The sequence below is a fragment of the Pseudorasbora parva genome, chromosome 21 (genome assembly GCF_024679245.1).
Source record: "Pseudorasbora parva isolate DD20220531a chromosome 21, ASM2467924v1, whole genome shotgun sequence".
NCBI classification, from domain to species: Eukaryota; Metazoa; Chordata; class Actinopteri; order Cypriniformes; family Gobionidae; genus Pseudorasbora; species Pseudorasbora parva.
In genome coordinates this window covers 5,263,841-5,291,730 of record NC_090192.1, presented here as the reverse complement: position 1 = coordinate 5,291,730, position 27,890 = coordinate 5,263,841, and the positions used below count along the sequence as shown (strand labels likewise).

The 27,890-nt window shown below is 38.7% G+C and overlaps 1 protein-coding gene across 1 annotated transcript in view; it reads right to left on the bottom strand.

The window, feature by feature from the left end:
• The window catches only part of LOC137055920 (integrin alpha-X-like), a 33,115-nt gene extending 10,937 nt beyond the window's left edge, over positions 1-22,178 (bottom strand). Inside the window, exons 1-18 of the mRNA XM_067429837.1 lie at positions 22,091-22,178; positions 15,941-16,049; positions 15,724-15,827; positions 15,564-15,634; positions 14,141-14,255; positions 13,914-14,041; positions 13,621-13,766; positions 13,095-13,245; positions 11,085-11,232; positions 10,839-10,912; positions 10,184-10,301; positions 9,783-9,919; positions 9,424-9,570; positions 9,141-9,341; positions 8,879-9,012; positions 7,592-7,734; positions 7,357-7,505; positions 1,274-1,405 (exon numbers count right to left, since the gene is read on the bottom strand). Of these exons, the coding sequence (XP_067285938.1) occupies positions 1,274-1,405; positions 7,357-7,505; positions 7,592-7,734; positions 8,879-9,012; positions 9,141-9,341; positions 9,424-9,570; positions 9,783-9,919; positions 10,184-10,301; positions 10,839-10,912; positions 11,085-11,232; positions 13,095-13,245; positions 13,621-13,766; positions 13,914-14,041; positions 14,141-14,255; positions 15,564-15,634; positions 15,724-15,827; positions 15,941-16,049; positions 22,091-22,136 (2,253 nt within the window). The 5' untranslated portion in view covers positions 22,137-22,178. The remainder of the gene's footprint in view (positions 1-1,273; positions 1,406-7,356; positions 7,506-7,591; positions 7,735-8,878; positions 9,013-9,140; positions 9,342-9,423; positions 9,571-9,782; positions 9,920-10,183; positions 10,302-10,838; positions 10,913-11,084; positions 11,233-13,094; positions 13,246-13,620; positions 13,767-13,913; positions 14,042-14,140; positions 14,256-15,563; positions 15,635-15,723; positions 15,828-15,940; positions 16,050-22,090) is intronic.
• Between the last annotated feature and the right edge of the window lie 5,712 nt (positions 22,179-27,890).

The following is a 27,890-nucleotide window of genomic DNA, read 5'->3' as shown; positions in this document are numbered from 1 at the left end:
GGGCCAGGGCTCGAAAAGCTCAAACGGGACGGTGCTATGGGTTTTCCAGACAGGCTACCAAAATGTATCAACGGCCTGCCGATGGGCTATCTTAAATAGTTAAATAACATTCCTGTCTTGATGTGCGTTGTTCACTCTCTTGACTTGATATTTGAAGGAAAAATACAATCGTGATTATGCTGTCTGCAATGTACTTGCTGTGTGCGTGCATGTGTGTTAGTGATGCACGATTCACGGTTATATCATCGATCCGGCGGGCCAAGTAATAAAAAAATAACATCACAATCAATCGTGGGTGGATGAGAGATAAATCATTGTGTTTGTTTGATAAAGATGTTTTGCAAGCTGGAGCTCATTATAATATGCAACGCTTAACTAATTATAGCAGTGGGCATTTACTTCCAGAGCTGCGTTCCACTCCACTTTTAGACATGCACTTGCAAACTTCCCTAAGCACTTCCCCTCAGGGGAATCCCCACCTCCATTATGAAGTGCATTCCATTTCATGAAGTAAACAAGGGAAGTTTACAGTATATGGAAAGATTTTGACTGAGGGAGTGAGTCTACTTTATATGTACACTTCATGCAGGCAGCTTCATATACCACAATGCAATGATTGTGGAATCACTGCATAGTGTGTTTAATTTACCCCACCACAAACAACTATGATATTTTAAATATTTTTAAAAACATTTAAAACAACCCAAACACACATATATACATATATAACGGTGCATTAAACAATTTCGTAAAGGAAAAAAACAAATAAAAAAATACGCTCCATAGTGGATTCCAAGTGATCAAAGGCTAAGAACTTTCAAGCTCATTCCATTGCAAAGGTTCCACCAGTAGTGAGTATTCAAGCAATGCAAGCAATGACGCACATCCGAGTGAATGAGATGGAGGGAAGTTAGCGAGTGAAGGGCATAATAAAAAAAAAACAACTGGAACACAGAACTGGTCTTTAGTGCAGCATGCCCATAGAAACCAAGCATTCAGGAGAGAGCTTCAAAACCAGAGTAAAAAATAGCCTATTACCTAATCATTATGATGGTTTGGAATATAAAACACCACAAATGTCATTAGTTGACCTCAGACAACCGTATCATTTTTTAAGCCAGTTTATGATATCTTTAAAACAGATCTGAAGGCAAAAAGGGGTCAAAGGTGTACCTAATAAAGTGGCCAGTAAGTGTACATTTACCCACACTAATAGGTTACAACTAGGCTACAACTAACACTGACAATAAATATTTTATTATTTGTCCCTTACCATCCACAATGTAGGGTTCTTCGTCCATGGTAAGAGAACAGGCTTTAAGTTCTCTAGACTTTGGGAGGGCAGACCCTCAAATGTAAACATTAATTCATTTAGTAGTGGGTTGAGAGAGTCCTCTGTACAAGACTGGAAAAGGCGAAACATTTATAAATTAAAAGAAATGTGTGTGTGTGTGTGTGTGTGTGTGTGTGTGTGTGTGTGTGTGTGTGTGTGTGTGTGTGTGTGTGTGTGTGTGTGTGTATACATATACAGTGAGGAAAATAATTATCTGAACACCCTGCTATTTTGCAAGTTCTCCCACTTAGGAATCATGGAGGGATCTGAAATTGCCATCGTAGGTGCATGTGCACTGTGAGAGACATAATCTAAAAAAAAAACAAGAATCCAGAAATCACAATGTATGATTTTTTAACTATTTATTTGTATGATACAGCTACAAATAAGTATTTGAACACCTGAAAAAATCAATGTTAATATTTGGTACAGTAGCCTTAGTTTGCAATTACAGATGTCAAACGTTTCCTGTAGTTTTTCGCCAGGTTTGCACACTGCAGGAGGGATTTTGGCCCACTCCTCCACACAGATCTTCTCTAGATCAGTCGGGTTTCTAGCCTGTCACTGAGAAACACGGAGTTTGAGCTCCCTCCAAAGATTCTATATTGGGTTTAGGTTTGGAGACTGACTAGGCCATGCCAGAACCTTGATATGCTTCTTACAGAGCCACTCCTTGGTTATCCTGGCTGTGTGCTTCGGGTCATTGTCATGTTGGAAGACCCAGCCTCGACCCATCTTCAATGCTCTAACTGAGGGAAGGAGGTTGTTCCCCAAAATCTTGCAATACATGGCCCCGGTCATCCTCTCCTTAATACAGTGCAGTCGCCCTGTCCCATGTGCAGGAAAACACCCCAAAGCATGATGCTACCACCCCAATGCTTCACAGTAGGGATGGTGTTCTTGGGACGGTACTCATCATTCTTCTTCCTCCAAACACGTTTAGTGGAATAATGACCAAAAAGTTATATTTTGGTCTCATCTGACCACATGACTTTCTCCCGTGACTCCTCTGGATCATCCAAATGGTCATTGGCAAACTTCAGATGGGCCTGGACATGTGCTGGTTTAAGCAGGGGAAACTTCTCTGCCATGCCTGAGTTCAAACCATGACCACTGACCAGCTCCTCCCGTGTAGTTCTGGGCTGATATCTCACCTTTCTTAGGATCATTGAGACCACACGCTGTGAGATCTTGCATGGAGCCCCAGTCTGAGGGAGATTGACAAGCATGTTTAGCTTCTTCCATTTTCTAATGATTGCTCCAACAGTGGACCTTATTTCACCAAGCTGCTCGGCAATTTCCTTCCAACTTTGTTTAACATAACAGTAATGCACAATTGAGATAACCTCAAGTAAGATGTTTTGAGATGATATTATGTAGTTTAAACTTGGCGCTACATAGAGACAAACTCACTGACGGAGTCAGTCAGGTAATCCGTCATATCACAATACAGACATAACTTCACATGAATTAAATAAAACAGCCATGAATGAGAGCATGGTGGAAATAAAAGTGCCAAACTTTTTTCTCTCTGTTTTTATACTCAGTCGCGTTCAGCCGTTCTCTCACCGAGTTGCTCCAGCATATAGGCTAGTCACCGTATGTAAACAAGACCGACTCATTTAAAACTCCTTAAATTATATTAACGTCTGCTATATAACATTTATATAATAAACATCTAATTAATTACAGCTCTGTGAAAATGAATTATTAAGCCTATCTCCGCGAGATGTGTAAGTTAAACGCAGAGATGAAAACAGCGCTGTCATCCATAGATATGTATATGTATATCTATGCTGCCATCAGCATTTTATAGACACAAACATTCATTTTGTTACCGTACTAGATGAGATTGACACTGTAAGAAAAATAAACCAGTGAACACATCATAGCTATAAAAATGTTTGCATATTCCAGAAAATATTCACTCCTTAGTCTATTAAACACATAAACCTTTTAAAACTGTAGTTTAAAATGAATGCTTATATTTATGCTTATAGTTATGGGGAGTTGATAGACTCAACTTTCATTTATTTATGTTCTCCATTTGAAAACATTAGACTTTATAAATCTATTTTGCCTGTTGTCAATATGGCTGTATTTATAAATAAAAAGGTGAAACAGCATTAATGTTGAAAAGACTTTGCTCTGTATTTAAAAAATGTAAATTTTTTCAGACTATGTATTGATGTAAATGTCTTTTGTTCTGTATTTTAGGGAGTGATACTGCAAAAATTACAGTGTTTAAAAAGCTCAGTTCATTGCTTTTGCTGTAATTGTTAAAAACAGAAATAGCACAATAAACAAATAGCGGTTCTATATATCGGTTAATAGCACATAAACATGCAATTAATAGGTAATGGTATCGGTTATAAAAAATCAATATCGGTCGATCACTACTAATGACCTCAAACAGGTGCATCTAATTTAGGATAATAAATGGAGTGGAACAGACTAACAGGTCTTTGAGGGTCAGAATTCTAGCTGATTAACAGGTGTTCAAATTCTCATTTGCAGCTGTATCATACAAATAAATAGTTAAAAAATCATATATTGTGATTTTTTTTTTATTTTTATTATTATTATTTTTTTTTTTTAGATTATGTCTCTCACAGTGGACATGCACCTACAATGACAATTTTCAGACCACTCCATGATTTCCAAGTGGGAGAACTTGCAAAATATCAGGGTGATCAAATACTTATTTTCCTCACTGTATATATATATATATATATATATATATATATATATATATATATATATATATATATATATATATATATATATATATATATATATATACTGACCTAAAGGATTATTAGGAACACCTGTTCAAATTCTCATTAATGCAATTATATAATCAACCAATCACATGGCAGTTGCTTCAATGCATTTAGGGGTGTGGTCCTGGTCAAGACAATTTCCTGAACTTCAAACTGAATGTCAGAATGGGAAAGAAAGGTGATTTAAGCAATTTTGAGCGTGGCATGGTTGTTGGTGCAACCTTGAGTCGGATGGGCTACAACAGCAGAAGACCCCACCGGGTACCACTCATCTCCACTACAAATAGGAAAAAGAGGCTACAATTTGCACGAGCTCACCAAAATTGGACAGTTGAAGACTGTCTGATGAGATTGAAGGTCTGATGAGTCTCGATTACAATTTCTATTGAGACATTCAGCTGGTTTATCTATTGGACAGTCTGAATTTGGCATAAACAGAATGAGAACATGGATCCATCATGCCTTGTTATCTTGTGCAGGCTGCTGGTGGTGGTGTAATGCTGTGGGGAATGTATTCTTGGAACACTTTAGGCCCCTTTGTGCCAATTGGGCATTGTTTAAATGCCACGGCCTACCTGAGCATTGTGTTTGAGCATGTCCATCCCTTAATGACCACCATATACTCATCCTCTGATGGCTACTTCCAGCAGGATAATGCACCATGTCACAAAGCTCAAATAATTTCAAATTGGTTTCTTGAACATGACAATAAGTTCACTGTACTAAAATGGCCCCCACAGTCACCAGATCTCAACCCAATAGAGCATTGTGGCGACGTGAACGAGCGAGAGACATGGGAGGAGCGAGTGAGACCGGAGACGTGATTGCGAAGGAGCGTCACCTGCGAGTGCCCATGGTTTACTTTCGTTTTGTTTATTTAATAAAAGTTAGTTGAATGCTCACCGGTTCCCACCTCCTTCCTTCCCATCTACGAAATTTATTACAAGCATCTTTGGGATGTAGTGGAACGGGAATGCTTTCAGCACCTTGTTGAATCAATGGCACGTAGAATTAAGGCAGTTCTGAAGGCGAAAGGGGGTCAAACACAGTATTAGTATGGTGTTCCTAATAATCTTTTAGGTGTGTGTATATATATATAAGGTCTTTTACATCTGCTAGCAATCACATTTTTAACTACATGGCACAAACTGATTGGCCTCTGCTTATTTTGCAGTCAATGAGCTTGTTCAACATTTAATTTGTTTGGTTCACTGTTCACTGTAACCACTTAAAATCCACGGACCCTGTACAAGGTCCAGAATGACATCACAAATTATATATATATATATATATATATATATATATATATATATATATATATATATATATATATATATATATATATATATATATATATATATATATATATATATATATATATATATATATACTTTCCATTTTAAATGTCTGTGGAGGAGCCATGATCTCATATGTGGTACATTTGAAAGGAGATTAGAGTCTCTACTTTCTGGAGATATGCACACTAATTTACTCTGGTACTATTTCCGCCCGGATTTGGCCTACCCAAATTGACAGCTTCCCATACACACATACAGCTAAGTTCTAAATGTTGGTGTCATTTTACAGGGAAACCTTTGAAGTTACATAAAACACTGCTAAAAGTGATAAACATGTAAGTATAGGTTTTCTGAGCTGTAATAATCCTCAAAAAGAGATGCTTCTGTTTGTGGTTTTATGCAATAAACAAGCAAGAGCTGAATCAACGTGCGTCTTTATTGACATGGCATGAAGTGGCAACGAGCTTGTGCCAGTATTCACATCACAACAGGATACAAACAATAAATGGTATTTCACCACAAAATCTCCCTTTCTTTAATTAACAACCCCAGCCCTGAACATGAACCCAAAGTTTAGTAAAACAAGCTTTATACTTTGCATTAGCAAATGAAACTGCATTCCTGCGGCATTAGTCTACTACGACCTTAAGCAAATCTCACAGGTCAAGTCTCTGTGGTGACTGACGTGCATGTAATGATAGGGGTTCTGAACTCTGTAGACCTTTCAAACACTTGCTGCTGCCTTCGTTCTTTAGCTTGCTCTGGCTCACATTCAGTGATGTCCGATGTGTCACCCTCTTTGATTACCGTTTCACCGTTGCTAGACGCTGAGCACCGGCTGCTCTTCTTTCTCGGTGCCTCTTGATGATTAAACTGGGCGGAGAGTTCAGCTCTCCGCAGATCCACACGGTTGCACCTGTATAATGTGCCATCTACATCCACCACATAAGGCCGCGGATTCACCATACCCAGACACTGGCCGCACCACTGTCCCGTGCGGTCTACAGGCAGTGGTTTAATTCGGATGTGTTTGCCAACGTTAAGCTCTGGGAGGTCTCTGGCTCTTGCATAGTAATGGGATTTTGTCATGCGCCATTTCCCCCGCAGCTTCTCTGAAACTCCTTCAACCACCTTGGGGAAAAGAAAACTGTTTGCCATGGGAAGTCCTGTCCTAAGTCTGCGGGACATAAGTCGCTGTGCGGGACTGCTGTCCAATCCATCTGTGGGTGTGTTTCGCCAGTGTAGAATTGCTAGCCATGGATCTGTTACATCTAGTCTTGCCCTTTTGCAAAGTGATTTCGCAAACTTCACCGCAGATTCAGCCTTTCCGTTTTGGGTGCTGAGGTGAAGATGTGTCATGTACAAACCCCCACTGTGCCGCAAATTTTCTGAACTGTTCGCAAGCAAATCACAACAGCCCGTTGTCTGTGATCACCTGATCTGGCTGCCCATAACGAGCAAACTGCACTTTACTGCGCGTAATGACTGTGTCCTCAGATCTGGCAACTGATCAGTTTCCCAGTAATCTGAGTAGTGGTCCACAATAATAAGAAATTCTCTGCAACCGTAAGCATATAGGTCCATGCTAACAATTTGCCAGGGTCGCGCAGGGATTTCATGGCACATCATCATTTTTTTTTTTGCTGATTGTGCGCATACTCATTGCACGCGGGGCAATTAGCCACGTAATCCTTTATTTCACCTCTCATGTTAGGCCTCATGTTTCCCTCGCCTGTATGTAACAGGCCTCTCCTCCTATATGCGTGGCCTCCTAATGACACACACCATTTTGAGCTTAGACCACTGTATGTGTGTATGGGAAGCTTTTCAATTTGGGTAGGCCAAATCCAGGCGGAAATCCCAAAAATGATACCAGATGTTAAGTGGGTAAGATGGTCCTTCAGTTCCTCTGAAACCCTCAGAGGACTGCTACATGACTTACCTCTATGAGGAAAGGATGGTCTGTGCACACCTCCTCTAGTGTAACATTTACAACATTACTGAGGACATTTTTTTGGGATAAGAAATATGCTCTGTGGTTGAATCTCTTGGCATCCAGCTTTAACGTATAGCTAATATTTGCAGCCAAATCTGAAAATGTCATTAAATAACATTTTATGATATCTGTATTTTAAAATAAAGTAAACTGAAAATAAAGTCTGGCATAAAAATAAAACCTGTTATAGCATGTTTGTATCCACTCATGGTGAAGCACACTGTCAAGGTGTTTTCCAGTGGCCTGGTGCAGTTTGTTTCACTGGTTGAAATTTTGGATGGGCTGTTGGTTACTCTCACATCCAAAGACACTATTGGTCTAGACCTGGATGTTATAGGAAAATACACATTTCCAAAAAATAACCAATTAATATATCGGAGTGGACAATGAGCTCTGTATGTTATGGTTTGTGAATTTAGTGAATTTTATTTAGATTAGACTGAGTGTGTAAATACACTCTTAAAAATAAAGGTTCTTTATTAGCATTGATGGTTCCACGTAGAAACATGGAGCCCACACAAGGTTCTTTATAGAGGAAAAAGTATATTTGGATATCTAAAATGTTCTTCACACTAAACTGTAAATCTGTAAAGTTGGCAAAACGAAAAAAAAAAAAAAAAATTCAGGCAATCAGCCTCAAAATCTTTAAGTTAATAAATTCAAAGTTTGTATGTTTTTATTTTGTAATTATACATTTGAATTGTTCTTAACCAGAAATGTTTCAGTACAATAATTCATACATTTAACAATTTCCATGTAACCTCAAAATTAGCTAGCTAAAATTAGCAAGCTATAACAAGCTAATTCAGAAAATGCTAACTCGCTAATTGGCTGACATGTTAACAATAGCATGGTATAGTATTTGCTGAATGAGTGCACCAATATAAAGCATTTACCATACTTGGTTTGTTCACTGGCTTCCATGGCAGCAATAAGCTGGCAACCTGAGGTGTCAAAATACTATTGGGTAAACTGGCAGCGTGCAATATCGCAAAAAAAAAAAAAAAACAGACATTTCGACATGCGGAACGTTCCTTTTTGAAAGTAGAATAACTAGAAATAATCTTTCTAATAATTTTTCTAATAACTCAAACGTATTTTTCTAAGGAACAGGTCAATTTAGCATGTTTCCTACATATCTGCAAGCATAATTATGGTATTTTTATGCTTTGGTAAAGTGAAAAACTTACATACAGCAGCTTTAAAATTGAAAGAAAAGGAAGGTGCTAAATCCTAATTAAAGTTTATTTAAGTTTGTTCTACTCAAACCCATTCATTATTTTAAGCGTTGGGTCGTTAGGTTTGTAATATATAAGAACAATTTAGTTTTTTTTTATTTAGTTTTTTATTAGACTAACTGTTTACTGAAAGAGTCTTTAGGCAAGGTTTCTATGGCATCACTGCAAAACCCACCTTCTGGGACCTTTATTTTTAATAGTGTATACTGAAGTCATAGAAAGTACTTTACCTAAGAATCAAAACGGATCCTTTTGATCCAACAGCAATGTCTGGTAGACTGTCTCCACTGTGATCTAGGGAAGACTGACTCAGAGCTAGTCCAAAAAACTGTAATCCTGAGCGCACAGATGATCCAGCAATTCTCTAAAACAACACATTGAAATAAAATAAAGAACTGCTGTTAGGGGGAAAGCCAGCCAAAGGTCATAAAGAATTGTATATAAGTGGCAGTCAACAAATGGTTACAGTCCTAGGTACAAAAATTGGCAGACCTGTGAATATGTGGGATTTATTTGATATTTTTCGCCATTGAAGATGTAGATGCTGCCCTGTCCATCCTCCTCTAAAGGAGCTCCAATCAGCACATCCGTGAAACCATCACCATTCAGATCTGCTGGACTGGCCAGAGAAGAGCCAAACCGACCCCTCTGACCTGCCTTGCCCTCCAGCTCAACAGAAAAAGTGAAGTATGGCTGCAAAACCAGAAAAAGCTCAAAAGGTTTGAAAGAGAAAATAATGTCTAAAGGAATCTGCAATTGGTATTTCAACCTATACCTGGTGAGAATAAAAGTATACAAAAACTCGGCCTTCAGAATGGGAGTCTGTATATGTTGGTGCAGATATTAATAGAAGATCTGTTTTTGTGTCTGAGTTCAGATCAACCACACAGACCTCTGCGCCAAAGTATGCACCAATCTGAGACTGCGAAAGTGGAACAAAGAAAAGGCTGGTTCAGAATCAAATTCTATGCCCATTGTATAAGAACAACAATGGTACAACAAAATGCAGTGCCCAATACATTGCAAAATAAATAAAACTGAGTACAGTTTTAAGTACCTTCCTTTTTTATCAAACAACACACACAAACATATAAATAGATATACATATATGACTGATTAAATATTCATATGTACCTTGGGTGACTCCACCAACAGATTAGTTGAGTTACCTCCAATTATTGAAATGCTCACTTGTCCTTTGTGCATGTATCGTGGTGCTCCCAGAATCACAAACTTTTTTTTAGACCATGTTGCTATTGTCATTGAATAACCTTTAATAAACATTGGATAATTTTTTAAAAAATTAAGGAACTAGCGCACTCAAAAACAAAACAAAAAGATAATAGACTCACTGTGAGACAACCATGCTTTCATTATATGGAAAAAGCAGCTCACAAATTCCTTCTAATATTCTTGTTTGTATTTATATGGGCATGGGTGAGTATGTATCAGTTTATATTTAGATATGTTGATAACCTCAAAAAATGTATGGCCAACCTGATGTATTTTTAAGTCTGTGTTCAGCAGGGTCTTACCCAAGTAACTATCTTGTTCACTTCCCACATGGAAGTCTGATGATTGGTCATTTTGATGCTGTTCTTGATATCCACCCTTTCCTTGGAAAGCTCCAACAGAACTCATGATCAAGCTTACCTACATAAAGAGGTTTGCATGTATTTATTTGTTTGTGTGTTGTCAAATAAAAAATGCAGGTCTCCAATTTAAACTTTTCTAGTGACTGATCACATCTAAAAAAATTAGTTGGCCAAACTAAATTTCATCAATTCACAGAAATTTAATTCGGCCAACTAAAAAATGTAGATGTGATGTAGATGTGATGTTTCTAGATGTCACTAGAAAATTTTCAGTTGGAGACCTGATTTTTGTTTTTGTTTTTTTTTTACAGTGAAGAGACTTCTCTAAAAATCTAAATTATTCCAAAATATTGTTGACATTTTCAATAACATTTACCAATTATATGCAATGTATATGTATATGTAAAATAATCTTTATTCTTAAACCAAACTCTGGTCAGACCAATCACATCATGTATAGAGTCGGTGGGCGGGGCCCACTACTAGAAGTAGTGAATACTTCTATCCATTGCATTGTTGGCTGCCTAAATCACTGCTAAATTACTCTAATAAAAATTTGTTTTCAAAAAAAAAAAAACTTGGTGTATTTAGTTACATTTGATGTAAATGCTGCACTAAATCCATCTTGAGCAAACTCCATTGTAGCAGAATCACCAGTGGACTGGACTCCTGAAAGAAAATACGTTGTTAAATTATTTCAGCTTGGCTGTGATTTGGCCATAGCAATTGCAAGCATAGCAAGTTTATTTTGGTTAGCACTCATAAAACACTTCTTCAACAATTCCCCTATTCCTCTCCTCTGCAATATTCTCAAATATTTTGCTCTTATCAGTGAACATACCTTCGATTGCAATGTTCTCTTCCAGCTGTTCACGGATACTGTCCAATGCGTTGAAGTCAGTCACATTAAACACATGTTCATCAACAGATGCAGATGCAATCATTTCTAACTGCTGCTTTGCGTGGGGATCATCAAAAGCTTCACCGATCTTTGATAATAAAAAGACAAGAAAGACATTTTGGGCCATTCAAACATTTCATCTTGTTATGTCTTGTTTGGTGTAAAGATAAAAAAAGAATGTAAAAATCATTTGAAGATTACACTTTCTTGACTGATTATTTCACCCCCAAACACTATATTTGTAATCATTTACTCTGAAATTGTGAAAGCTGTACTGGTCACTTATCATGAATGGGGACTAGAGATTCAAGCTTCAAACAATATTATAAAAAATTAACCGAGTTCTGAAACGTTCCCTTCCTAAAAAGTCCCACAATGCAGTTGTTGCTCTACTATTTCCATGGACATCTAGGCCTTTGGCTGCCCCTCATCCTTCCACCCCTACAGCTCTGGCGGGCTCCTTCTTCCTTCCAGCTTTGCCTTGATCTTCGGTCACTCTGCCTTCACCTCAGTCCTATGGCGCCCTGGCTCTGCCCTGGCTGCTCATCGCTGCGTCTCCAACCTATCAACACTTCAGCAAAGCCTGGGTCTCCATAACCATCGGCTCCATTTCAGTCACTCTTCGCCCTGGTTACACATGTCAATCCTCCTCCATGGCTCCTCACTCAACTCCATCATCGGCTTGCGTCCTGGCCCTTCTGCTGGGGATTCTACCCTGGCTCCTCCCACCATCTTCTGTCCCATGTCCCTGCTCTGCGTCCCACAGCTAAGCCCCCACTCCCGGGGATGCACCTTTCATTAAGGGGTGTGATGTAACAAATATATTCTTGGTTTTAATGTAAGTTAAACTTCTGTATTTAGATCCTGTACTCCTTGTTTATTTGTTAATTGCAACCCAACTGTAAATTAGTTAATGTTTAAAAACTTTTATTTATTGACCTTGATTGATGTTGATTTCAATATTCACTAATACATTATTATAATTAGGGGCCAAGCACCGAAGGTTCCAGTTCTTATTATTATTCTTCCTTCTTCCACTCTTGAGTCTATGGCAGCCCATAGAACCATGAAATCTGGCACACAGATAGAGGTTATTCCCAACTGTCACTATAGCAAATTTTGAGTCTCTAACTCAATCCCTCTAGTGCCACCACCTCTCTAAATTTGCACTCGTGTTTATTTTAATAACTTTAAAATTTTGTCTAAATATGCTGTATTTGACAAAGCATTAGCATATCGTTACGAAACTTGTTGTGTGTCTTCTGCACCATGCCCTGAAGGTACTTTGAGGGCAGCGCCACTTTGTGTTCAAAATGTATATCAAAATGTACAAAAAGGCTAATAACTTTTAAATAAATTAGCCTATTATAATGAAACATCTATGAGAACATAGATATCAATTTTACCATATTTAGTAGAACTCCCTCTCCTCCATCTTGTTATTAGTTAAAAACCTACTTTTTCAAATCCTCCTACACCGTTTGCCTGATTTTCACCAAAATTGAATCATATCATATTCAGGCCATCCCGACAAAAAGTCATGGATTTCACATCAATAGATGAAATTGTTTTTGTTTACCACAATGACGAAGCTGAGGCATGATGCCAAAATGTCATTGTTGCAGCTGGTCACTCCCAGCCATGTTGGCATGTCTTATTTTCTTCTTTGCGCTTGGCCCCGGAATTGCTGCTTGCAGCTATATTTAAAAGTTGTGTCTGTTAATATTATTAAATGGAACTGAGCTATAAATGATCTAACATGAAATAAATACTATCTAATGAATCGTTCCTGGTTGATGTTAGGTGGACCCTTGTTTGAAAGTTGTTTGTACTCAACAGATTCATTGAAAATACCTGACCTAAAGGGGCTACATTATTAATACTTTTTGTGTGCTTTTGCATCCTTTTTTTATGTATGTATGTTTGTTTGTATGTATGTATGTAACTTACCCCAACAGCAAATCGGATTATATTCTTTTTTTCTGCCTTTTCAACAGCACCTCTGAGATTAGGTCCATCATTTGATCTACCATCAGTGATAACAATTAAGATTTTAATTGCTGATTGCCTCATCCCTCCTTCAGTTATAAAGAGCTCATCCCTGTACATTGGAAACAAGAAAAGTATTTGAAAATGACAAATCAGGTTTACTATTATATTTCAACATTTCATATTTAATTCAATGTATTATTTGCTGTGTCTTTGTAATTTATTGTGAAATTTACAAGCAATTTCTGGTCCAAAATGTTTTTCAGTCTACAGCAGTGAAACAGTTGTTCATGCACTTAATTTCAGGTGTTGCCATTTCAAAGCAATCATATGCTTTTCTCTCCAAACCACCCAAACATCCCGTTAATGTGCTTTTATTTTAACACAGAAAATAACAATGTCAGATTGGGAAATTAATTTTGCACTAATACAATTTGAAGAGGCACTAAGAAATACAAAGATTTTGATAACATTAGAGGTGACATACATAAGTTTATTTATAGCCTCTGCAGTGTAGGTAAATCCTTTTTGATGTTTTATCTCTTCTATTCTTGTCCTCCAAGAATTAATGTCTTTGACTGTTTCAAACTTGGAGTGAATTTCACAATCAGTGGAGAACTGTGCGACAGCAAACTAGAAGATAAGAAAACATTCACTCATGAAAATCTGTGCATGTCAGTCCTGTTCCTGTCTAAATTAGTGGCAGGCTGCAATCTGAACCACACTTTAAGAGTATCTAAAGATAAAATCCTTCTGGAATCTACAAACATATAATCATACCTGAGAATTACTCTCGGAAAAACTCTGGATTATTGTTATAACAAACGTTTTCATTTTAATAAAATCTGGGTCTTCTACACTCTCAGAGCCATCCATCAGAAAAGCAATATCTATTTCTAGAGGGCAGCCTGTGAATGAGGAGTTAAGGAAAACAAGCATATAAATATATTATCAGAAAAGCAATAGAAAAGACAGGAACTATTTGAGTCATTCTTAATTTGACTTACTTCTCAAAGCACTTGGTATAGGTGCACTCACTACATTGTTTTCACTGATGTTAAAGCACATACCACTGAGGGTAGTAATTGTTTTGCAGTCCTTAGGAATGGTTGGACCACAAACCTGAGGGAGAGTGAGAGTTTTTCATTTTATCGATAAGCACATCAAATACTGTAATACTTATTTAAGTCAGTTCCCCTGTTTGGCAAGGAGAAATATATAAAATATCAGCATTACTTGTAAGAATTTTCATGTATTAACCCCTTTTTATTGGCAATGTGTGAACAGCTAACAAAACTTTAAAAACCTCACCTTCCCTGATTTTCTATTGTCCATGAAAGCATGTAGACTGATATTTATGTGAAGGATGCTGGTCGTTTTTGCCAGGAAAATCAAACGTGTTTATGTGCTTCTGGGCCTCTCTTTTACTCTTTTTATACAATGTTTAGGAAAATGTTGAAAAAGCCATTTTGTGTGGTGATGTCAATGCTTTGTGCACAGAAAAGTGATTAATCAACGTAGTGGTACATTTTATTCAAACTATAGTCTCACATAGCCAGGTCTGTATAGTCTATAGTCTCAAATATACTTTATTATAAAACTACCATAACAGTGTAAATTTAATAACCTCATCTGTCGACATGAAGCTGGTGAATCGCAGAGTTTCTCCACAGATTTCCACATCGCTATGATCAGATGCTTTCTTAACTGCTGCTTTCACAGCTGTCATTTTTGTTGTGTGTTATTTATATTTTCATCTAAACGTCACTCTCAGCAGTGTGGACAGCATTGGGATTCCCCATGTGTATATCGGGATATCGAATCACTTTCAATCTCTCATACATTACATGTGCATGAGTGCAAGCACGAGCAGTAAGTTGCTGGTTGGTGTCAAAGTCCCTTTAAGGCAGGTCGTTTTACTGAGCGGCCATCTTTGAAACGCCTCTCGAGCAGCTATTTCAATCATGCAAGTACAGCTTCTATCTCTCTGAATGGGAAAACATCAAATTCATCAAAGCTGTTCACCAAGCTTACAAATAACTCTAATATTTAAAATCACCAATTAAACTCTCTTAAATTTGGTTTCTATGCTCAAGTAGCATTTAAAAACGCTTATTTTTCACACTGCGAATCTTAACAATGACTGTTTCTATAGCAACGAGAGCAGTGACTTTATCAATTTGCGATTGTGCCTTTTATTTATATCATGGGTTGCCAATTATAAGTAATATAAGTCTTTGTAGAGCTAAAGACTTGCTGCAGTTCAGTTTATTGCTAATAACAAGGGATTGTGAATTATTACATTAAATATAAATCCTTTTAATTATTTTTTATCACATTAATTATAATATTCAGCCAAACATTAGCATAAAGCATCTATATAGTATATATGTGTTGTTGTTTTTTCGTGTCAGGATGAACATAACTTACTAATGAATTAGAAGATTGTGTATCCTTAGTCATAGAAAGTCCAAGAGACATGTTAACAGCTTCAGAAGGCACTTACATTGCATAAATAAAAACTGTTAGAATTTACATGTCAAAACAGACTTATTATGTATAAAATATGAAATATGATTAGTCAAAATACCATTAATTTTCACCGGAAGGCAAGATTCATCTGAAATGACACAGCTATAAACTATTCCTCGTGAGTTGCTGCTGTATTGTACTAAAGGATCACTCACAAGCAAACTATGAAAAAGTAATGAAAAACTTGTTAGGTTTTAAATATATTTAATGTTAAAATTGTATTGGGTTGATTTAAATCAATTTAATAACCAAACCTCCCAAATGATTTCTCTCACCTAGATGTATCTTTCTGTATGACTCTGTAGCCAAAGCCAACATCATTATTTCTTGTGAAGTATTTCCAGGTCACAGGGTCGACGTTGAACAACAGCACTGATGGAAATACTAAATGATGCAAATTAAAACCAACACGTACATACATTTATGTGTTTTTTAGGGCCAGTCAACTTCTGTAAATGTCTTGAAAAACAAAAACATAATTATTCAGAAAACATGAGATGTAAAAATAAAATAAAAAGCATCTTACACTGCAAAAAAAAAAAACTGTTACTCTTCTTGTCTCATTTCTTAGTAATATCTAAAGATTTTTAAATGAAAGAACATTTACTGAAAATGCTAAATAATGTATGATAAGAAATATTGGAGTATTAAAACATTTGAGATGGACAGACGGTCGGGCAGACGGGCAGACGGACAGATGGACGGATGGATAGATAGATGACAACATGTAGAATGAGACAGGACATTTCTGAATGGATAGTTGATGAATGTAGCTGATGTGGAGGATATTCAAGTCATTGATTAGCCATTTCTGTCATGATAATCTATAAATCGCTGGTGTGGGAACTGATGTAAGATGCACAGAGCCAGAGAATATCTGCTGCATGAAGAGAGAACAGGTTTAGTTTAGTTTAATTACGGTTATAACTCATGCTGTCATCTTGCTTTTATGACATTTCTATGCGATAGCAAACTTAATTTGCTATTGCATTTGTGTTTGTCCTGTATTAAATTAAAGGTGAAAGACAGATTTGATAGCTTGATCGACTCCCAAATGTGCTCCACTACAACACCTCTTCCTCTTCTCAACATTGATTGTTGTTTCTGAGGGCAGGTTTATGTAAATTTTAGGGTTAGTGAAGAAACTCGTTGTTACTCCTAACCAGCCATTTGTTTTAGTCTTTAAAAAGTGATTAATTTAAAAGAAACTATCTTCCTTGGCTTTGAACTTTGAGCATTGTAATTTTGCAGATGTTTTTAATGCTCAAACAGAAACATTACACTCTAAAAAGTGTTAGGTTAAAAACAACCCAAGTTGGGTTGAAAATGGACAAACTCAGTGATTGGGTTGATTGAACCCCAATGGTTGTTAAATGTTTTATTTCATCCAACTAATGTTTAAAAATTACTATATGGCTGTCTTAAAATTAACCCAAAAAAAGATTTAAAAATCTAATTAAAAATCAGACACATAAGAGGCAACAATAAAAATCAAAAGGTGAACATTTATTAATAAATGTGTATTGTTTCATAATTAATTATTAAACCTATTAAACTTATATTAATAAATGTTCATTTTCAACATACTTTGGGTTCATTTTAAGCAAGCAATACAGTCATTTTTAAACAATAGTTGAGTTAAATAAAACTATTCAGCAGGTTGGGCAAACATTTAACCCAATCTCTGGGTTAAAACAACCCAATTGCTGGATTTGTCCATTTTCAACCCAATCTGGGTGGTTTTTAACCCAGTATTTTTTTAGAGGGTACACAATAACTAAAGTTAAAAAGTGAAATCATAATCAACCATCCCTTTAAGACAATAAAATTATTAAAACACATATATATATATATATTAAACAAAAAGCTTTAAACATACAAACAAAAACAAAAAGAAAGAAAGTAGGCTGTAATTGATTATGCTCTACAGAATCGTCCGATTGTCTTTGTAGAAACAAATAATTTCAACACCCCTAGTAGCCAGGCTGATTAAGTGTGCCTTCATACTAAGGCCCTGTCCACACGAAGCAAGCGCTTTCCCAATCCGATATTTTTTTTTCCTCGTTTCAAGAAATATCTGCGTCTACACGAGATTACAAAAACGGACTAAACACGATGTAGTTTGCATGCCAGGCCAGTGTGAGGCGCTGTAATTCTGCCACAGAAATACACTAAAAACGGAGAAGAAGAGTTGTGGCTAGAAGGGGTAAAGCAGTGGTCGGAGGTAGGGTGACCAGCCGTCCCGCGTAGCGCGTGCGTGCACAGCGTTTGAAGCCAAATTCATGCGTCCCGCAAATTGAGACTGTGTCACGCATAATTAATGCTTGCTCAAAAAAAAGTTGGTCGCTCTATATCTTCTTGCCTCAGGCAGCCAAACCAACATTACTTGACAGTTCAGCACGCTACTGTTGCCACACACTGCTGTTGTCAACTTTTTCGTTGTTGTCATGACAGCACACGGACGTGCATACCAGACACAATTGGAACTTTTTAGATGCGCACTTTCCTATTCGAAAAATGAGGCACGGCAATCATCAATTAAAAGGAGAAGGAATGGGTACGAGAAAGACTCGAAAAATTAATATTTGTGACTGAAAGCTGTTGAGGTGGATACCGAGAGAGCTTTTTGTCACCTTTGCAAAACGTCTTTCTTAATCGGACATGGAGAGTAAAATATGATGTCAAATGACACTGCAAAAAATGCTTTTCTTACTTAGTAGTTTTGTCTTGTTTCAAGTCTAAATATCTAAAAATTCTTGCATTAAGAAACATTTACTAGACATGTAAAAAATGATTGTCTTGTTTTGGGAACAAATAATTCAAAACTAAGACAGTTTTTGCTTAAAATAAGACAAATAATCTGCCAATGGGGTAAGAAAAATAATCTTAATTCAAACAGAAAACAAGATTATTTTTTTTACCCCATTGGCAGATTATTTTGCTTAATTTTGAGTAATTTTTTCCCCAAAACAAGACAATAATTTTTTACATGTCTAGTAAATGTTTCTTAATGCAAGAATTTTTAGATATTTAGACTTGAAACAAGACAAAAATACTAAGTAAGAATGCTTTTTTTTTTTTTTTGCAGTGCAGACTTTACTAACACGGAAGTTCCCCATCCTTCCTCCCCTTCTCATTCCATGAACCTCTGGAGTTAACTTTACTTTTAGTTTAACTTAACTTTTTTTTTTTTTTTTTACTGTTCCTGTGGTGTTGAGCAACTACGATTACTGTCAATCCTATAATTTTATATTATAATTTATTTAAAGTGAATAAATTGTAATGAAAAATAAATACAGTAAAATAGGCTAGCTAAAGTAAATCGGAAGTGGAAGTGGAATCATAATCTGTCAGTTCATTGAATATTTAAAATATTATGTTAAAAATACACATTGGTTGGCCAATTCATGAGCATACGCCAGGCAGTGTCCCACATTGTCCCCCCGAAACATACTCTTTGTCCCCCCTTGGGCTTATTAGCAGGTGGTCACCCTAGTCGGAGGTGAGGCAAAATCTCACAATAAAATAACAATAAATACATTTGCTACTTAACAGATGTGTTTTATTAATGCCTACACCTACCCCAACCCAAAACACACCCTTACAGGTATGCAGATACGGTAATTAAATGACGCGATATTGATGTGCGCATGCCCAGTGCCCGTAGTTGTATCCCTTACCTCATTCACCGTGCTGGACGTAGTGTGATGACATCACTGTTTCAGAAAATATACGGATTCGCTGTACACACGAAGACGGGAGATGAGCGTTTTCAGATTTACCCGCTTTGGGACCCGGTTTCGAAAAATATCAGATGCATGCTTCTAAAACGCCGGATCCGTGTGGACGAAACGCTGATAGCTAGGGACCAAAATTTATACGTATACAGCTAAACCTGTGAGTTTCTGTAAATCCCTTGAGTATGCCATGAGTGTGCCAAGATGTCATCAAAGCTAAATGTGTCTACTTTGGATAAATATTATATTTTTTTATAATAAATAAATTATTTTAGGTGCAATTAATTATCCTGTCCTAGTGATTTTATAAAGACAACATGTTGTTTGATTCATTTTTTATTGGGGAAACAAAAAGAAAAAGAAGACAGAATGAAAGAGACAAAGAGGAAGGCTGGTAACTCAGATAAGGAAGTTGCTGAACCGATGCATAGCTTCTACTTTTTAGAGGCAGAAATTGCCATTTTCAGATACTTAATCATGACTTTCCAACTGTGAAGTATGTATATTGATAAGCATTTGGCTGTTCTAAAAACACAATGCAGTGCTACCAACTTGGAATGATGAACAAAGGAGAGAGAGTCTGAATGAAAGTTAATGGAGAAGATGCACCAGTGCATTGAATAAACTAATTGCACATGCTTCAAAATTCATGAAACTTTGCACATGTATCAGAATTGGTCAACATTAACGTATGTCTGACATTCGTTTTCAGCAACACCTACAAATTTTCAATTAAGTGCCATTCACGCTACGTTTCACATACAAGTATGACATTTAATGGCGCAATAACAAAAAAAAGTCACTGAAAGCAAAATCTGAAAACCCAACAGGAAGTGAGATACTTTGAATTTTCTATAGCCCGCAGGTGGTGGTATGACTGTAACTGAATATTGTTATGTAATAATACATTTATTTATAATGCACTTTATATTAAACAAAATCTCAAAGTGCTACAGAATAAAAAAAAATAAAAAAAAATAATAAAAAAAATAAAAAATAAATAAAACTGAAAAATAAAATAAAATAAAATAAAGAAGTAGCAAGTCAATTAAAAGCTCTGCTAAAAAGGTGGGTTTTAAGACCACGCTTAAAAGTATCTATAGTCTGTGGAGTCCGCAGGTACTCCACAGGTACGCATGTAGATGTCTTCAGGCCAGAACTCTAATAAAACGTGACGTTTGGGGCGGATATGACATTATATGCCTGAGTTACATCAATTTCCTGCCTAATGGCGAAACATTGAATTTGTTGAGGCAGTCACACATAAACCCTTCAGCGAAAACTCAAGATCTTTGCAATTTAACATCACAAAGGTCTTTAGATTAGACTAACCAAACATGAAGTTAATCTAATACAATCTCTGGGAGGAGATTGTTAAAGTACAACATCTAGAAACGGCAAAAGCAGCAACAATTTTGCAGAGAAAATGTCATGTTTTACACTGTAATTAAAGGAGCTGTATGTAAGAAATGTATTTCAATTAATCATAAAATGAATCTGATGTCACTAGACATTAAGAAATCATGTTAATTTCAAATACTTATATCTCTGACAACAGTAGTCCAGCCAGGATATTGTCATTTAAAAGTTGTTGTTGCAGCCCTCAACTGATGTTGACATGTTGTGTTTTGGCCTGAAGCTCCGCCCTCCACCTATCGACCAATCATGAAGTCAGTAGTGTTTCAGCATACGGTTTGACAGATCTGTTCTAGTTACCACAGCTGCAGCTACAAATGTTCCTGCTGATCCTGCAGCCGATCTGGACACCTCGAGTCAGAGGGAGGGGGAGGGGGGATACACCGCTCTACAGTCATTTGAAAGTGATTGCAGTACCGGTTTTGGCCACGATCTTACATACACTTCCTTTAACTCCTCCTACAGATTTAACCAGAACAACATCATATTTGGTCAGTCTAATCTTGAGGCTTTAGTGATTTTAAATTGCAAGATTTTGAGTAAGATCTTGAGTTTTCCTAAAGGGCGAGTCCATGACAAAGACTGATGTATTGCCATGAGACAGGAAGCTATTGTAAGTCAGGCATACAATGTCCAATCTGCCCCAGACTTCACATGTTTGATAACAGTCCTGCCCTGAACACATCTACATGACAATATTTAGTTACATTCATAGCACCACCCACTGGCAACAGGAAGTGACATGTTTAACACTGCTATGCACTAATAAAAAATGTACTTGAGATAAATGCATATTGCCCACCATGCTTTTCCTACAGCCACCGAAACACCGCCCTTCCATCGCTGCTTGAAGCTTTAAAGGGTTAGTTCACCCAAAAATGAAAATTAGCCCATGATTTAGCCCATCATGTGACCATCTTATGTTTGCAAACCTATATCTTCATGATTAATGATGAGCTCCCTCACCCTGCTCCATCACCCAATTTGCAGCAGTATTTTACCTCATTTTTAACAAATAAATGCCATCAAAATTACATTTAACCCTGATTATTTTGACAGAAACACAGTAAAATAAATGAATAGGTGCATAAACCAAAACAATCATGCTGAATATATAAACACAAAATCATTAGGATTTTAACGACACATTATATATTTGGATTATAAACATTTCCACAATAGGTGCTATTGTATACTGTGCATTTTTTATGAAAATTTGTAAAACTTTGATGAATATCAAAATCGAAATACTATTGCACTGTTTGATCTTACCGCAAAACAGGTAGAAACAGATGCAGAAAACCCAGTCCATGGTCATATCAGGGTCTCGAGACAGAGATGGTATGAAAGGTGTCAACTGCCTGAAATATAAAATGCAAACATATAACAAGAGTATTTATTGAGAAAGATGAAAAGGGCAGTCCATATGACTGAGAAACAGCAAATAACGCAGAGGATGTGGACATAATGTATCTGAAAAATGTTGCAAGAATCATGTCCTGAAAGATAAAATCAAAGATTGCAATGAACCAGGAAATGACATTAAACATCATGAAATAGTATACTAAAGCAATACCACACAAGCGTTTGCAGTTTCCATGCAATACAACGTCAGATTGCACAGGCCCCGCCCATGAAGGCTGACAGACTCAGGCCTATTAGCATAGACCCCGCCTTGAGTGAGATAACGGCAGCAAGTAAGTATTTTCTGTTTTTCCTTTGTTGCTTGTTTCATGTTAACAATATATTTAGCATTATGTTCTGTATATTATGCTGCTTTCACTTAAATACACAGATCTTATATACACATGTGATTTCTTTATTTGCTGTTTACATTCACAGACATAACTGACTGTGTTTGTGAACTTTGGGTTTTTGACATAACCTGTATCTGACCGTTTAAATGCAATAAGACATGAAAGAGAATTTAGTTTAACACTGCGTCGTCTGACATCCAGCCAATGTTTTAATTTTTGGAAGAGTATCCGAGGCACGAGCTGTACAGTCTCTGCCCTCTTCTGGAAAGTGGGTGATGAGCAGCACCTCATTTGCATTTAAAGAAAGATGCATGAAAACACAAAAATGGCCATTTTCAACATAATACAATATCATGTTGATATACCACACATTATCTGTGTGGTATTTTGAACTAAAACTTCACATACACATTTTAGGGACTCTTGAGACTTTGTAACATCATTCCATTTTAAGGTCTTATCAAATTATATTCTTAAAGGGGGTGTTGCCTAAAAGCGCTAATACTCTGTAAATGTTTGAATGTGCATGAAAATGAACATTAATGTTGTGTAGTTTTCACAGATTCTACCAAATTCTTTAATAGTCTTTACACCTATTAAAGCTCGGTTTTCCGCTCTGAGTGATTGCACAGAGAAACATCATTTTAAACACTCTTAAATGTATCTAATATGACAAACAGAACTGCGTGACCTCAATCTCTTGACCGGAAATGGCGCCCGCAACAGTGTCCCATCATAATAAAAGTCCTGTTGCTCGCGAGGCGTGTGTTGCTCATCAATTGCTCCAGCGGCCTTGCTCAGCTCCTCAACACTCTGTCCTGCTCTGCTTCACACTACAGTAATGTTAATAATCACATTCATGAACATGAGTCCTATCCGGATTCTTTTCCACCGGCTGTGAAGTTGAGAACACATATCCCAAGATTATGAGCTCAAACTTGGCCTCATCAAACAAGGCCTTTGTTTTGAATAGGCGCCCTCAAGCGGACATTTGCATGTGGACGAAAAGCCAAACCCCGTCGAAAGAGCTGCAATTTTTCTTGTGGACAGGGCCTGAGATGGCATGCAAATTTATTTCTACCGATGTCCACATGAGAAACAATTACCGTCTGAATAGGGCTTTAAATACACAGAGGAACAAAATAACTAATTTATGGGGAACAGGTGAATGGGATATACAATCAAGAGAACAAACAGCCCCACTTTATATTAGGTGGCCTTAAGTACTATGTACTTACATCAAAAAATAAGTGCAATGTACTTACTGTCTTCAAATTAAATTGCTAAACACCTTTGCTGATATTGAGGTGGGAAACGGGTAGAGTTAGGGTCAGGTGTGGTGGTGTGGGTCAGTTTAAGGGTAGAGATAGGGTCAGGTGTGGTGGTGTGGGTCAGTTTAAGGTTAAAGTTAGGGTCAGGTGTGGTGGTGTGGGTCAGTTTAAGGGTAGAGTTAGGGTCAGGTGTGGTGGTGTGGGTCAGTTTAAGGGTAGAGTTAGGGTCAGGTGTGGTGGTGTGGGTCAGTTTAAGGTTAAAGTTAGGGTCAGGTGTGGTGGTGTGGGTCAGTTTAAGGGTAGAGTTAGGGACAGGTGTGGTGGTGTGGGTCAGTTTAAGGTTAAAGTTAGGGACAGGTGTGGTGGTGTGGGTCAGTTTAAGGTTAAAGTTAGGGTCAGGTGTGGTGGTGTGAGTCAGTTTAAGGTTAAAGTTAGGGACAGGTGTGGTGGTGTGGGTCAGTTTAAGGTTAAAGTTAGGGACAGGTGTGGTGGTGTGGGTCAGTTTAAGGTTAAAGTTAGGGTCAGGTGTGGTGGTGTGGGTCAGTTTAAGGTTAAAGTTAGGGTCAGGTGTGGTGGTGTGGGTCAGTTTAAGGTTAAAGTTAGGGTCAGGTGAGGTGGTGTGGGTCAGTTTAAGGGTAGAGTTAGGGTCAGGTGTGGTGGTGTGGGTCAGTTTAAGGGTAAAGTTAGGGGCAGGTGGGGTGGTGTGGGTCAGTTTAAGGTTAAAGTTAGGGTCAGGTGTGGTGGTGTGGGTCAGTTTAAGGGTAGAGTTAGGGACAGGTGGGGTGGTGTGGGTCAGTTTAAGGGTAAAGTTAGGGTCAGGTGTGGTGGTGTGGGTCAGTTTAAGGGTAGAGTTAGGGACAGGTGTGGTGGTGTGGGTCAGTTTAAGGTTAAAGTTATGGTCAGGTGTGGTGGTGTGGGTCAGTTTAAGGTTAAAGTTAGGGTCAGGTGTGGTGGTGTGGGTCAGTTTAAGGGTAGAGTTAGGGACAGGTGTGGTGGTGTGGGTCAGTTTAAGGTTAAAGTTAGGGTCAGGTGTGGTGGTGTGGGTCAGTTTAAGGTTAAAGGTAGGGACAGGTGTGGTGGTGTGGGTCAGTTTAAGGTTAAAGTTAGGGTCAGGTGTGGTGGTGTGGGTCAGTTTAAGGGTAGAGTTAGGGTCAGGTGTGGTGGTGTGGGTCAGTTTAAGGGTAAAGTTAGGGTCAGGTGTGGTGGTGTGGGTCACTTTAAGGGTAAAGTTAGGGACAGGTGTGGTGGTGTGGGTCAGTTTAAGGGTAGAGTTAGGGTCAGGTGTGGTGGTGTGGGTCAGTTTAAGGGTAAAGTTAGGGTCAGGTGTGGTGGTGTGGGTCAGTTTAATGGTAGGGTTAGGGTCAGGTGTGGTGGTGTGGGTCAGTTTAAGGGTAGAGTTAGGGTCAGGTGTGGTGGTGTGGGTCAGTTTAATGGTAGAGTTAGGGTCAGGTGTGGTGGTGTGGGTCAGTTAAGGGTAGAGTTAGGGTCAGGTGTGGTGGTGTGGGTCAGTTTAAGGTTAAAGTTAGGGTCAGGTGTGGTGGTGTGGGTCAGTTTAAGGGTAGAGTTAGGGACAGGTGTGGTGGTGTGGGTCAGTTTAAGGTTAAAGTTAGGGACAGGTGTGGTGGTGTGGGTCAGTTTAAGGTTAAAGTTAGGGTCAGGTGTGGTGGTGTGAGTCAGTTTAAGGTTAAAGTTAGGGACAGGTGTGGTGGTGTGGGTCAGTTTAAGGTTAAAGTTAGGGACAGGTGTGGTGGTGTGGGTCAGTTTAAGGGTAGAGTTAGGGTCAGGTGTGGTGGTGTGGGTCAGTTTAAGGTTAAAGTTAGGGTCAGGTGTGGTGGTGTGGGTCAGTTTAAGGGTAAAGTTAGGGGCAGGTGTGGTGGTGTGGGTCAGTTTAAGGGTAGAGTTAGGGACAGGTGTGGTGGTGTGGGTCAGTTTAAGGTTAAAGTTATGGTCAGGTGTGGTGGTGTGGGTCAGTTTAAGGTTAAAGTTAGGGTCAGGTGTGGTGGTGTGGGTCAGTTTAAGGGTAGAGTTAGGGACAGGTGTGGTGGTGTGGGTCAGTTTAAGGTTAAAGTAAGGGTCAGGTGTGGTGGTGTGGGTCAGTTTAAGGTTAAAGTTAGGGACAGGTGTGGTGGTGTGGGTCAGTTTAAGGTTAAAATTAGGGTCAGGTGTGGTGGTGTGGGTCAGTTTAAGGGTAGAGTTAGGGTCAGGTGTGGTGGTGTGGGTCAGTTTAAGGGTAAAGTTAGGGTCAGGTGTGGTGGTGTGGGTCACTTTAAGGGTAAAGTTAGGGACAGGTGTGGTGGTGTGGGTCAGTTTAAGGGTAGAGTTAGGGTCAGGTGTGGTGGTGTGGGTCAGTTTAAGGGTAAAGTTAGGGACAGGTGTGGTGGTGTGGGTCAGTTTAAGGGTAGAGTTAGGGACAGGTGGGGTGGTGTGGGTCAGTTTAAGGGTAAAGTTAGGGTCAGGTGTGGTGGTGTGGGTCAGTTTAAGGGTAGAGTTAGGGACAGGTGTGGTGGTGTGGGTCAGTTTAAGGTTAAAGTTATGGTCAGGTGTGGTGGTGTGGGTCAGTTTAAGGTTAAAGTTAGGGTCAGGTGTGGTGGTGTGGGTCAGTTTAAGGGTAGAGTTAGGGACAGGTGTGGTGGTGTGGGTCAGTTTAAGGTTAAAGTTAGGGTCAGGTGTGGTGGTGTGGGTCAGTTTAAGGTTAAAGGTAGGGACAGGTGTGGTGGTGTGGGTCAGTTTAAGGTTAAAGTTAGGGTCAGGTGTGGTGGTGTGGGTCAGTTTAAGGGTAGAGTTAGGGTCAGGTGTGGTGGTGTGGGTCAGTTTAAGGGTAAAGTTAGGGTCAGGTGTGGTGGTGTGGGTCACTTTAAGGGTAAAGTTAGGGACAGGTGTGGTGGTGTGGGTCAGTTTAAGGGTAGAGTTAGGGTCAGGTGTGGTGGTGTGGGTCAGTTTAAGGGTAAAGTTAGGGTCAGGTGTGGTGGTGTGGGTCAGTTTAATGGTAGGGTTAGGGTCAGGTGTGGTGGTGTGGGTCAGTTTAAGGGTAGAGTTAGGGTCAGGTGTGGTGGTGTGGGTCAGTTTAATGGTAGAGTTAGGGTCAGGTGTGGTGGTGTGGGTCAGTTAAGGGTAGAGTTAGGGTCAGGTGTGGTGGTGTGGGTCAGTTTAAGGTTAAAGTTAGGGTCAGGTGTGGTGGTGTGGGTCAGTTTAAGGGTAGAGTTAGGGACAGGTGTGGTGGTGTGGGTCAGTTTAAGGTTAAAGTTAGGGACAGGTGTGGTGGTGTGGGTCAGTTTAAGGTTAAAGTTAGGGTCAGGTGTGGTGGTGTGAGTCAGTTTAAGGTTAAAGTTAGGGACAGGTGTGGTGGTGTGGGTCAGTTTAATGTTAAAGTTAGGGACAGGTGTGGTGGTGTGGGTCAGTTTAAGGGTAGAGTTAGGGACAGGTGTGGTGGTGTGGGTCAGTTTATGGTTAAAGTTAGGGTCAGGTGTGGTGGTGTGGGTCAGTTTAAGGTTAAAGTTAGGGTCAGGTGTGGTGGTGTGGGTCAGTTTAAGGGTAAAGTTAGGGGCAGGTGTGGTGGTGTGGGTCAGTTTAAGGTTAAAGTTATGGTCAGGTGTGGTGGTGTGGGTCAGTTTAAGGTTAAAGTTAGGGTCAGGTGTGGTGGTGTGGGTCAGTTTAAGGGTAGAGTTAGGGACAGGTGTGGTGGTGTGGGTCAGTTTAAGGTTAAAGTAAGGGTCAGGTGTGGTGGTGTGGGTCAGTTTAAGGTTAAAGTTAGGGACAGGTGTGGTGGTGTGGGTCAGTTTAAGGTTAAAGTTAGGGTCAGGTGTGGTGGTGTGGGTCAGTTTAAGGGTAGAGTTAGGGTCAGGTGTGGTGGTGTGGGTCAGTTTAAGGGTAAAGTTAGGGTCAGGTGTGGTGGTGTGGGTCACTTTAAGGGTAAAGTTAGGGACAGGTGTGGTGGTGTGGGTCAGTTTAAGGGTAGAGTTAGGGTCAGGTGTGGTGGTGTGGGTCAGTTTAAGGTTAAAGTAAGGGTCAGGTGTGGTGGTGTGGGTCAGTTTAAGGTTAAAGTTA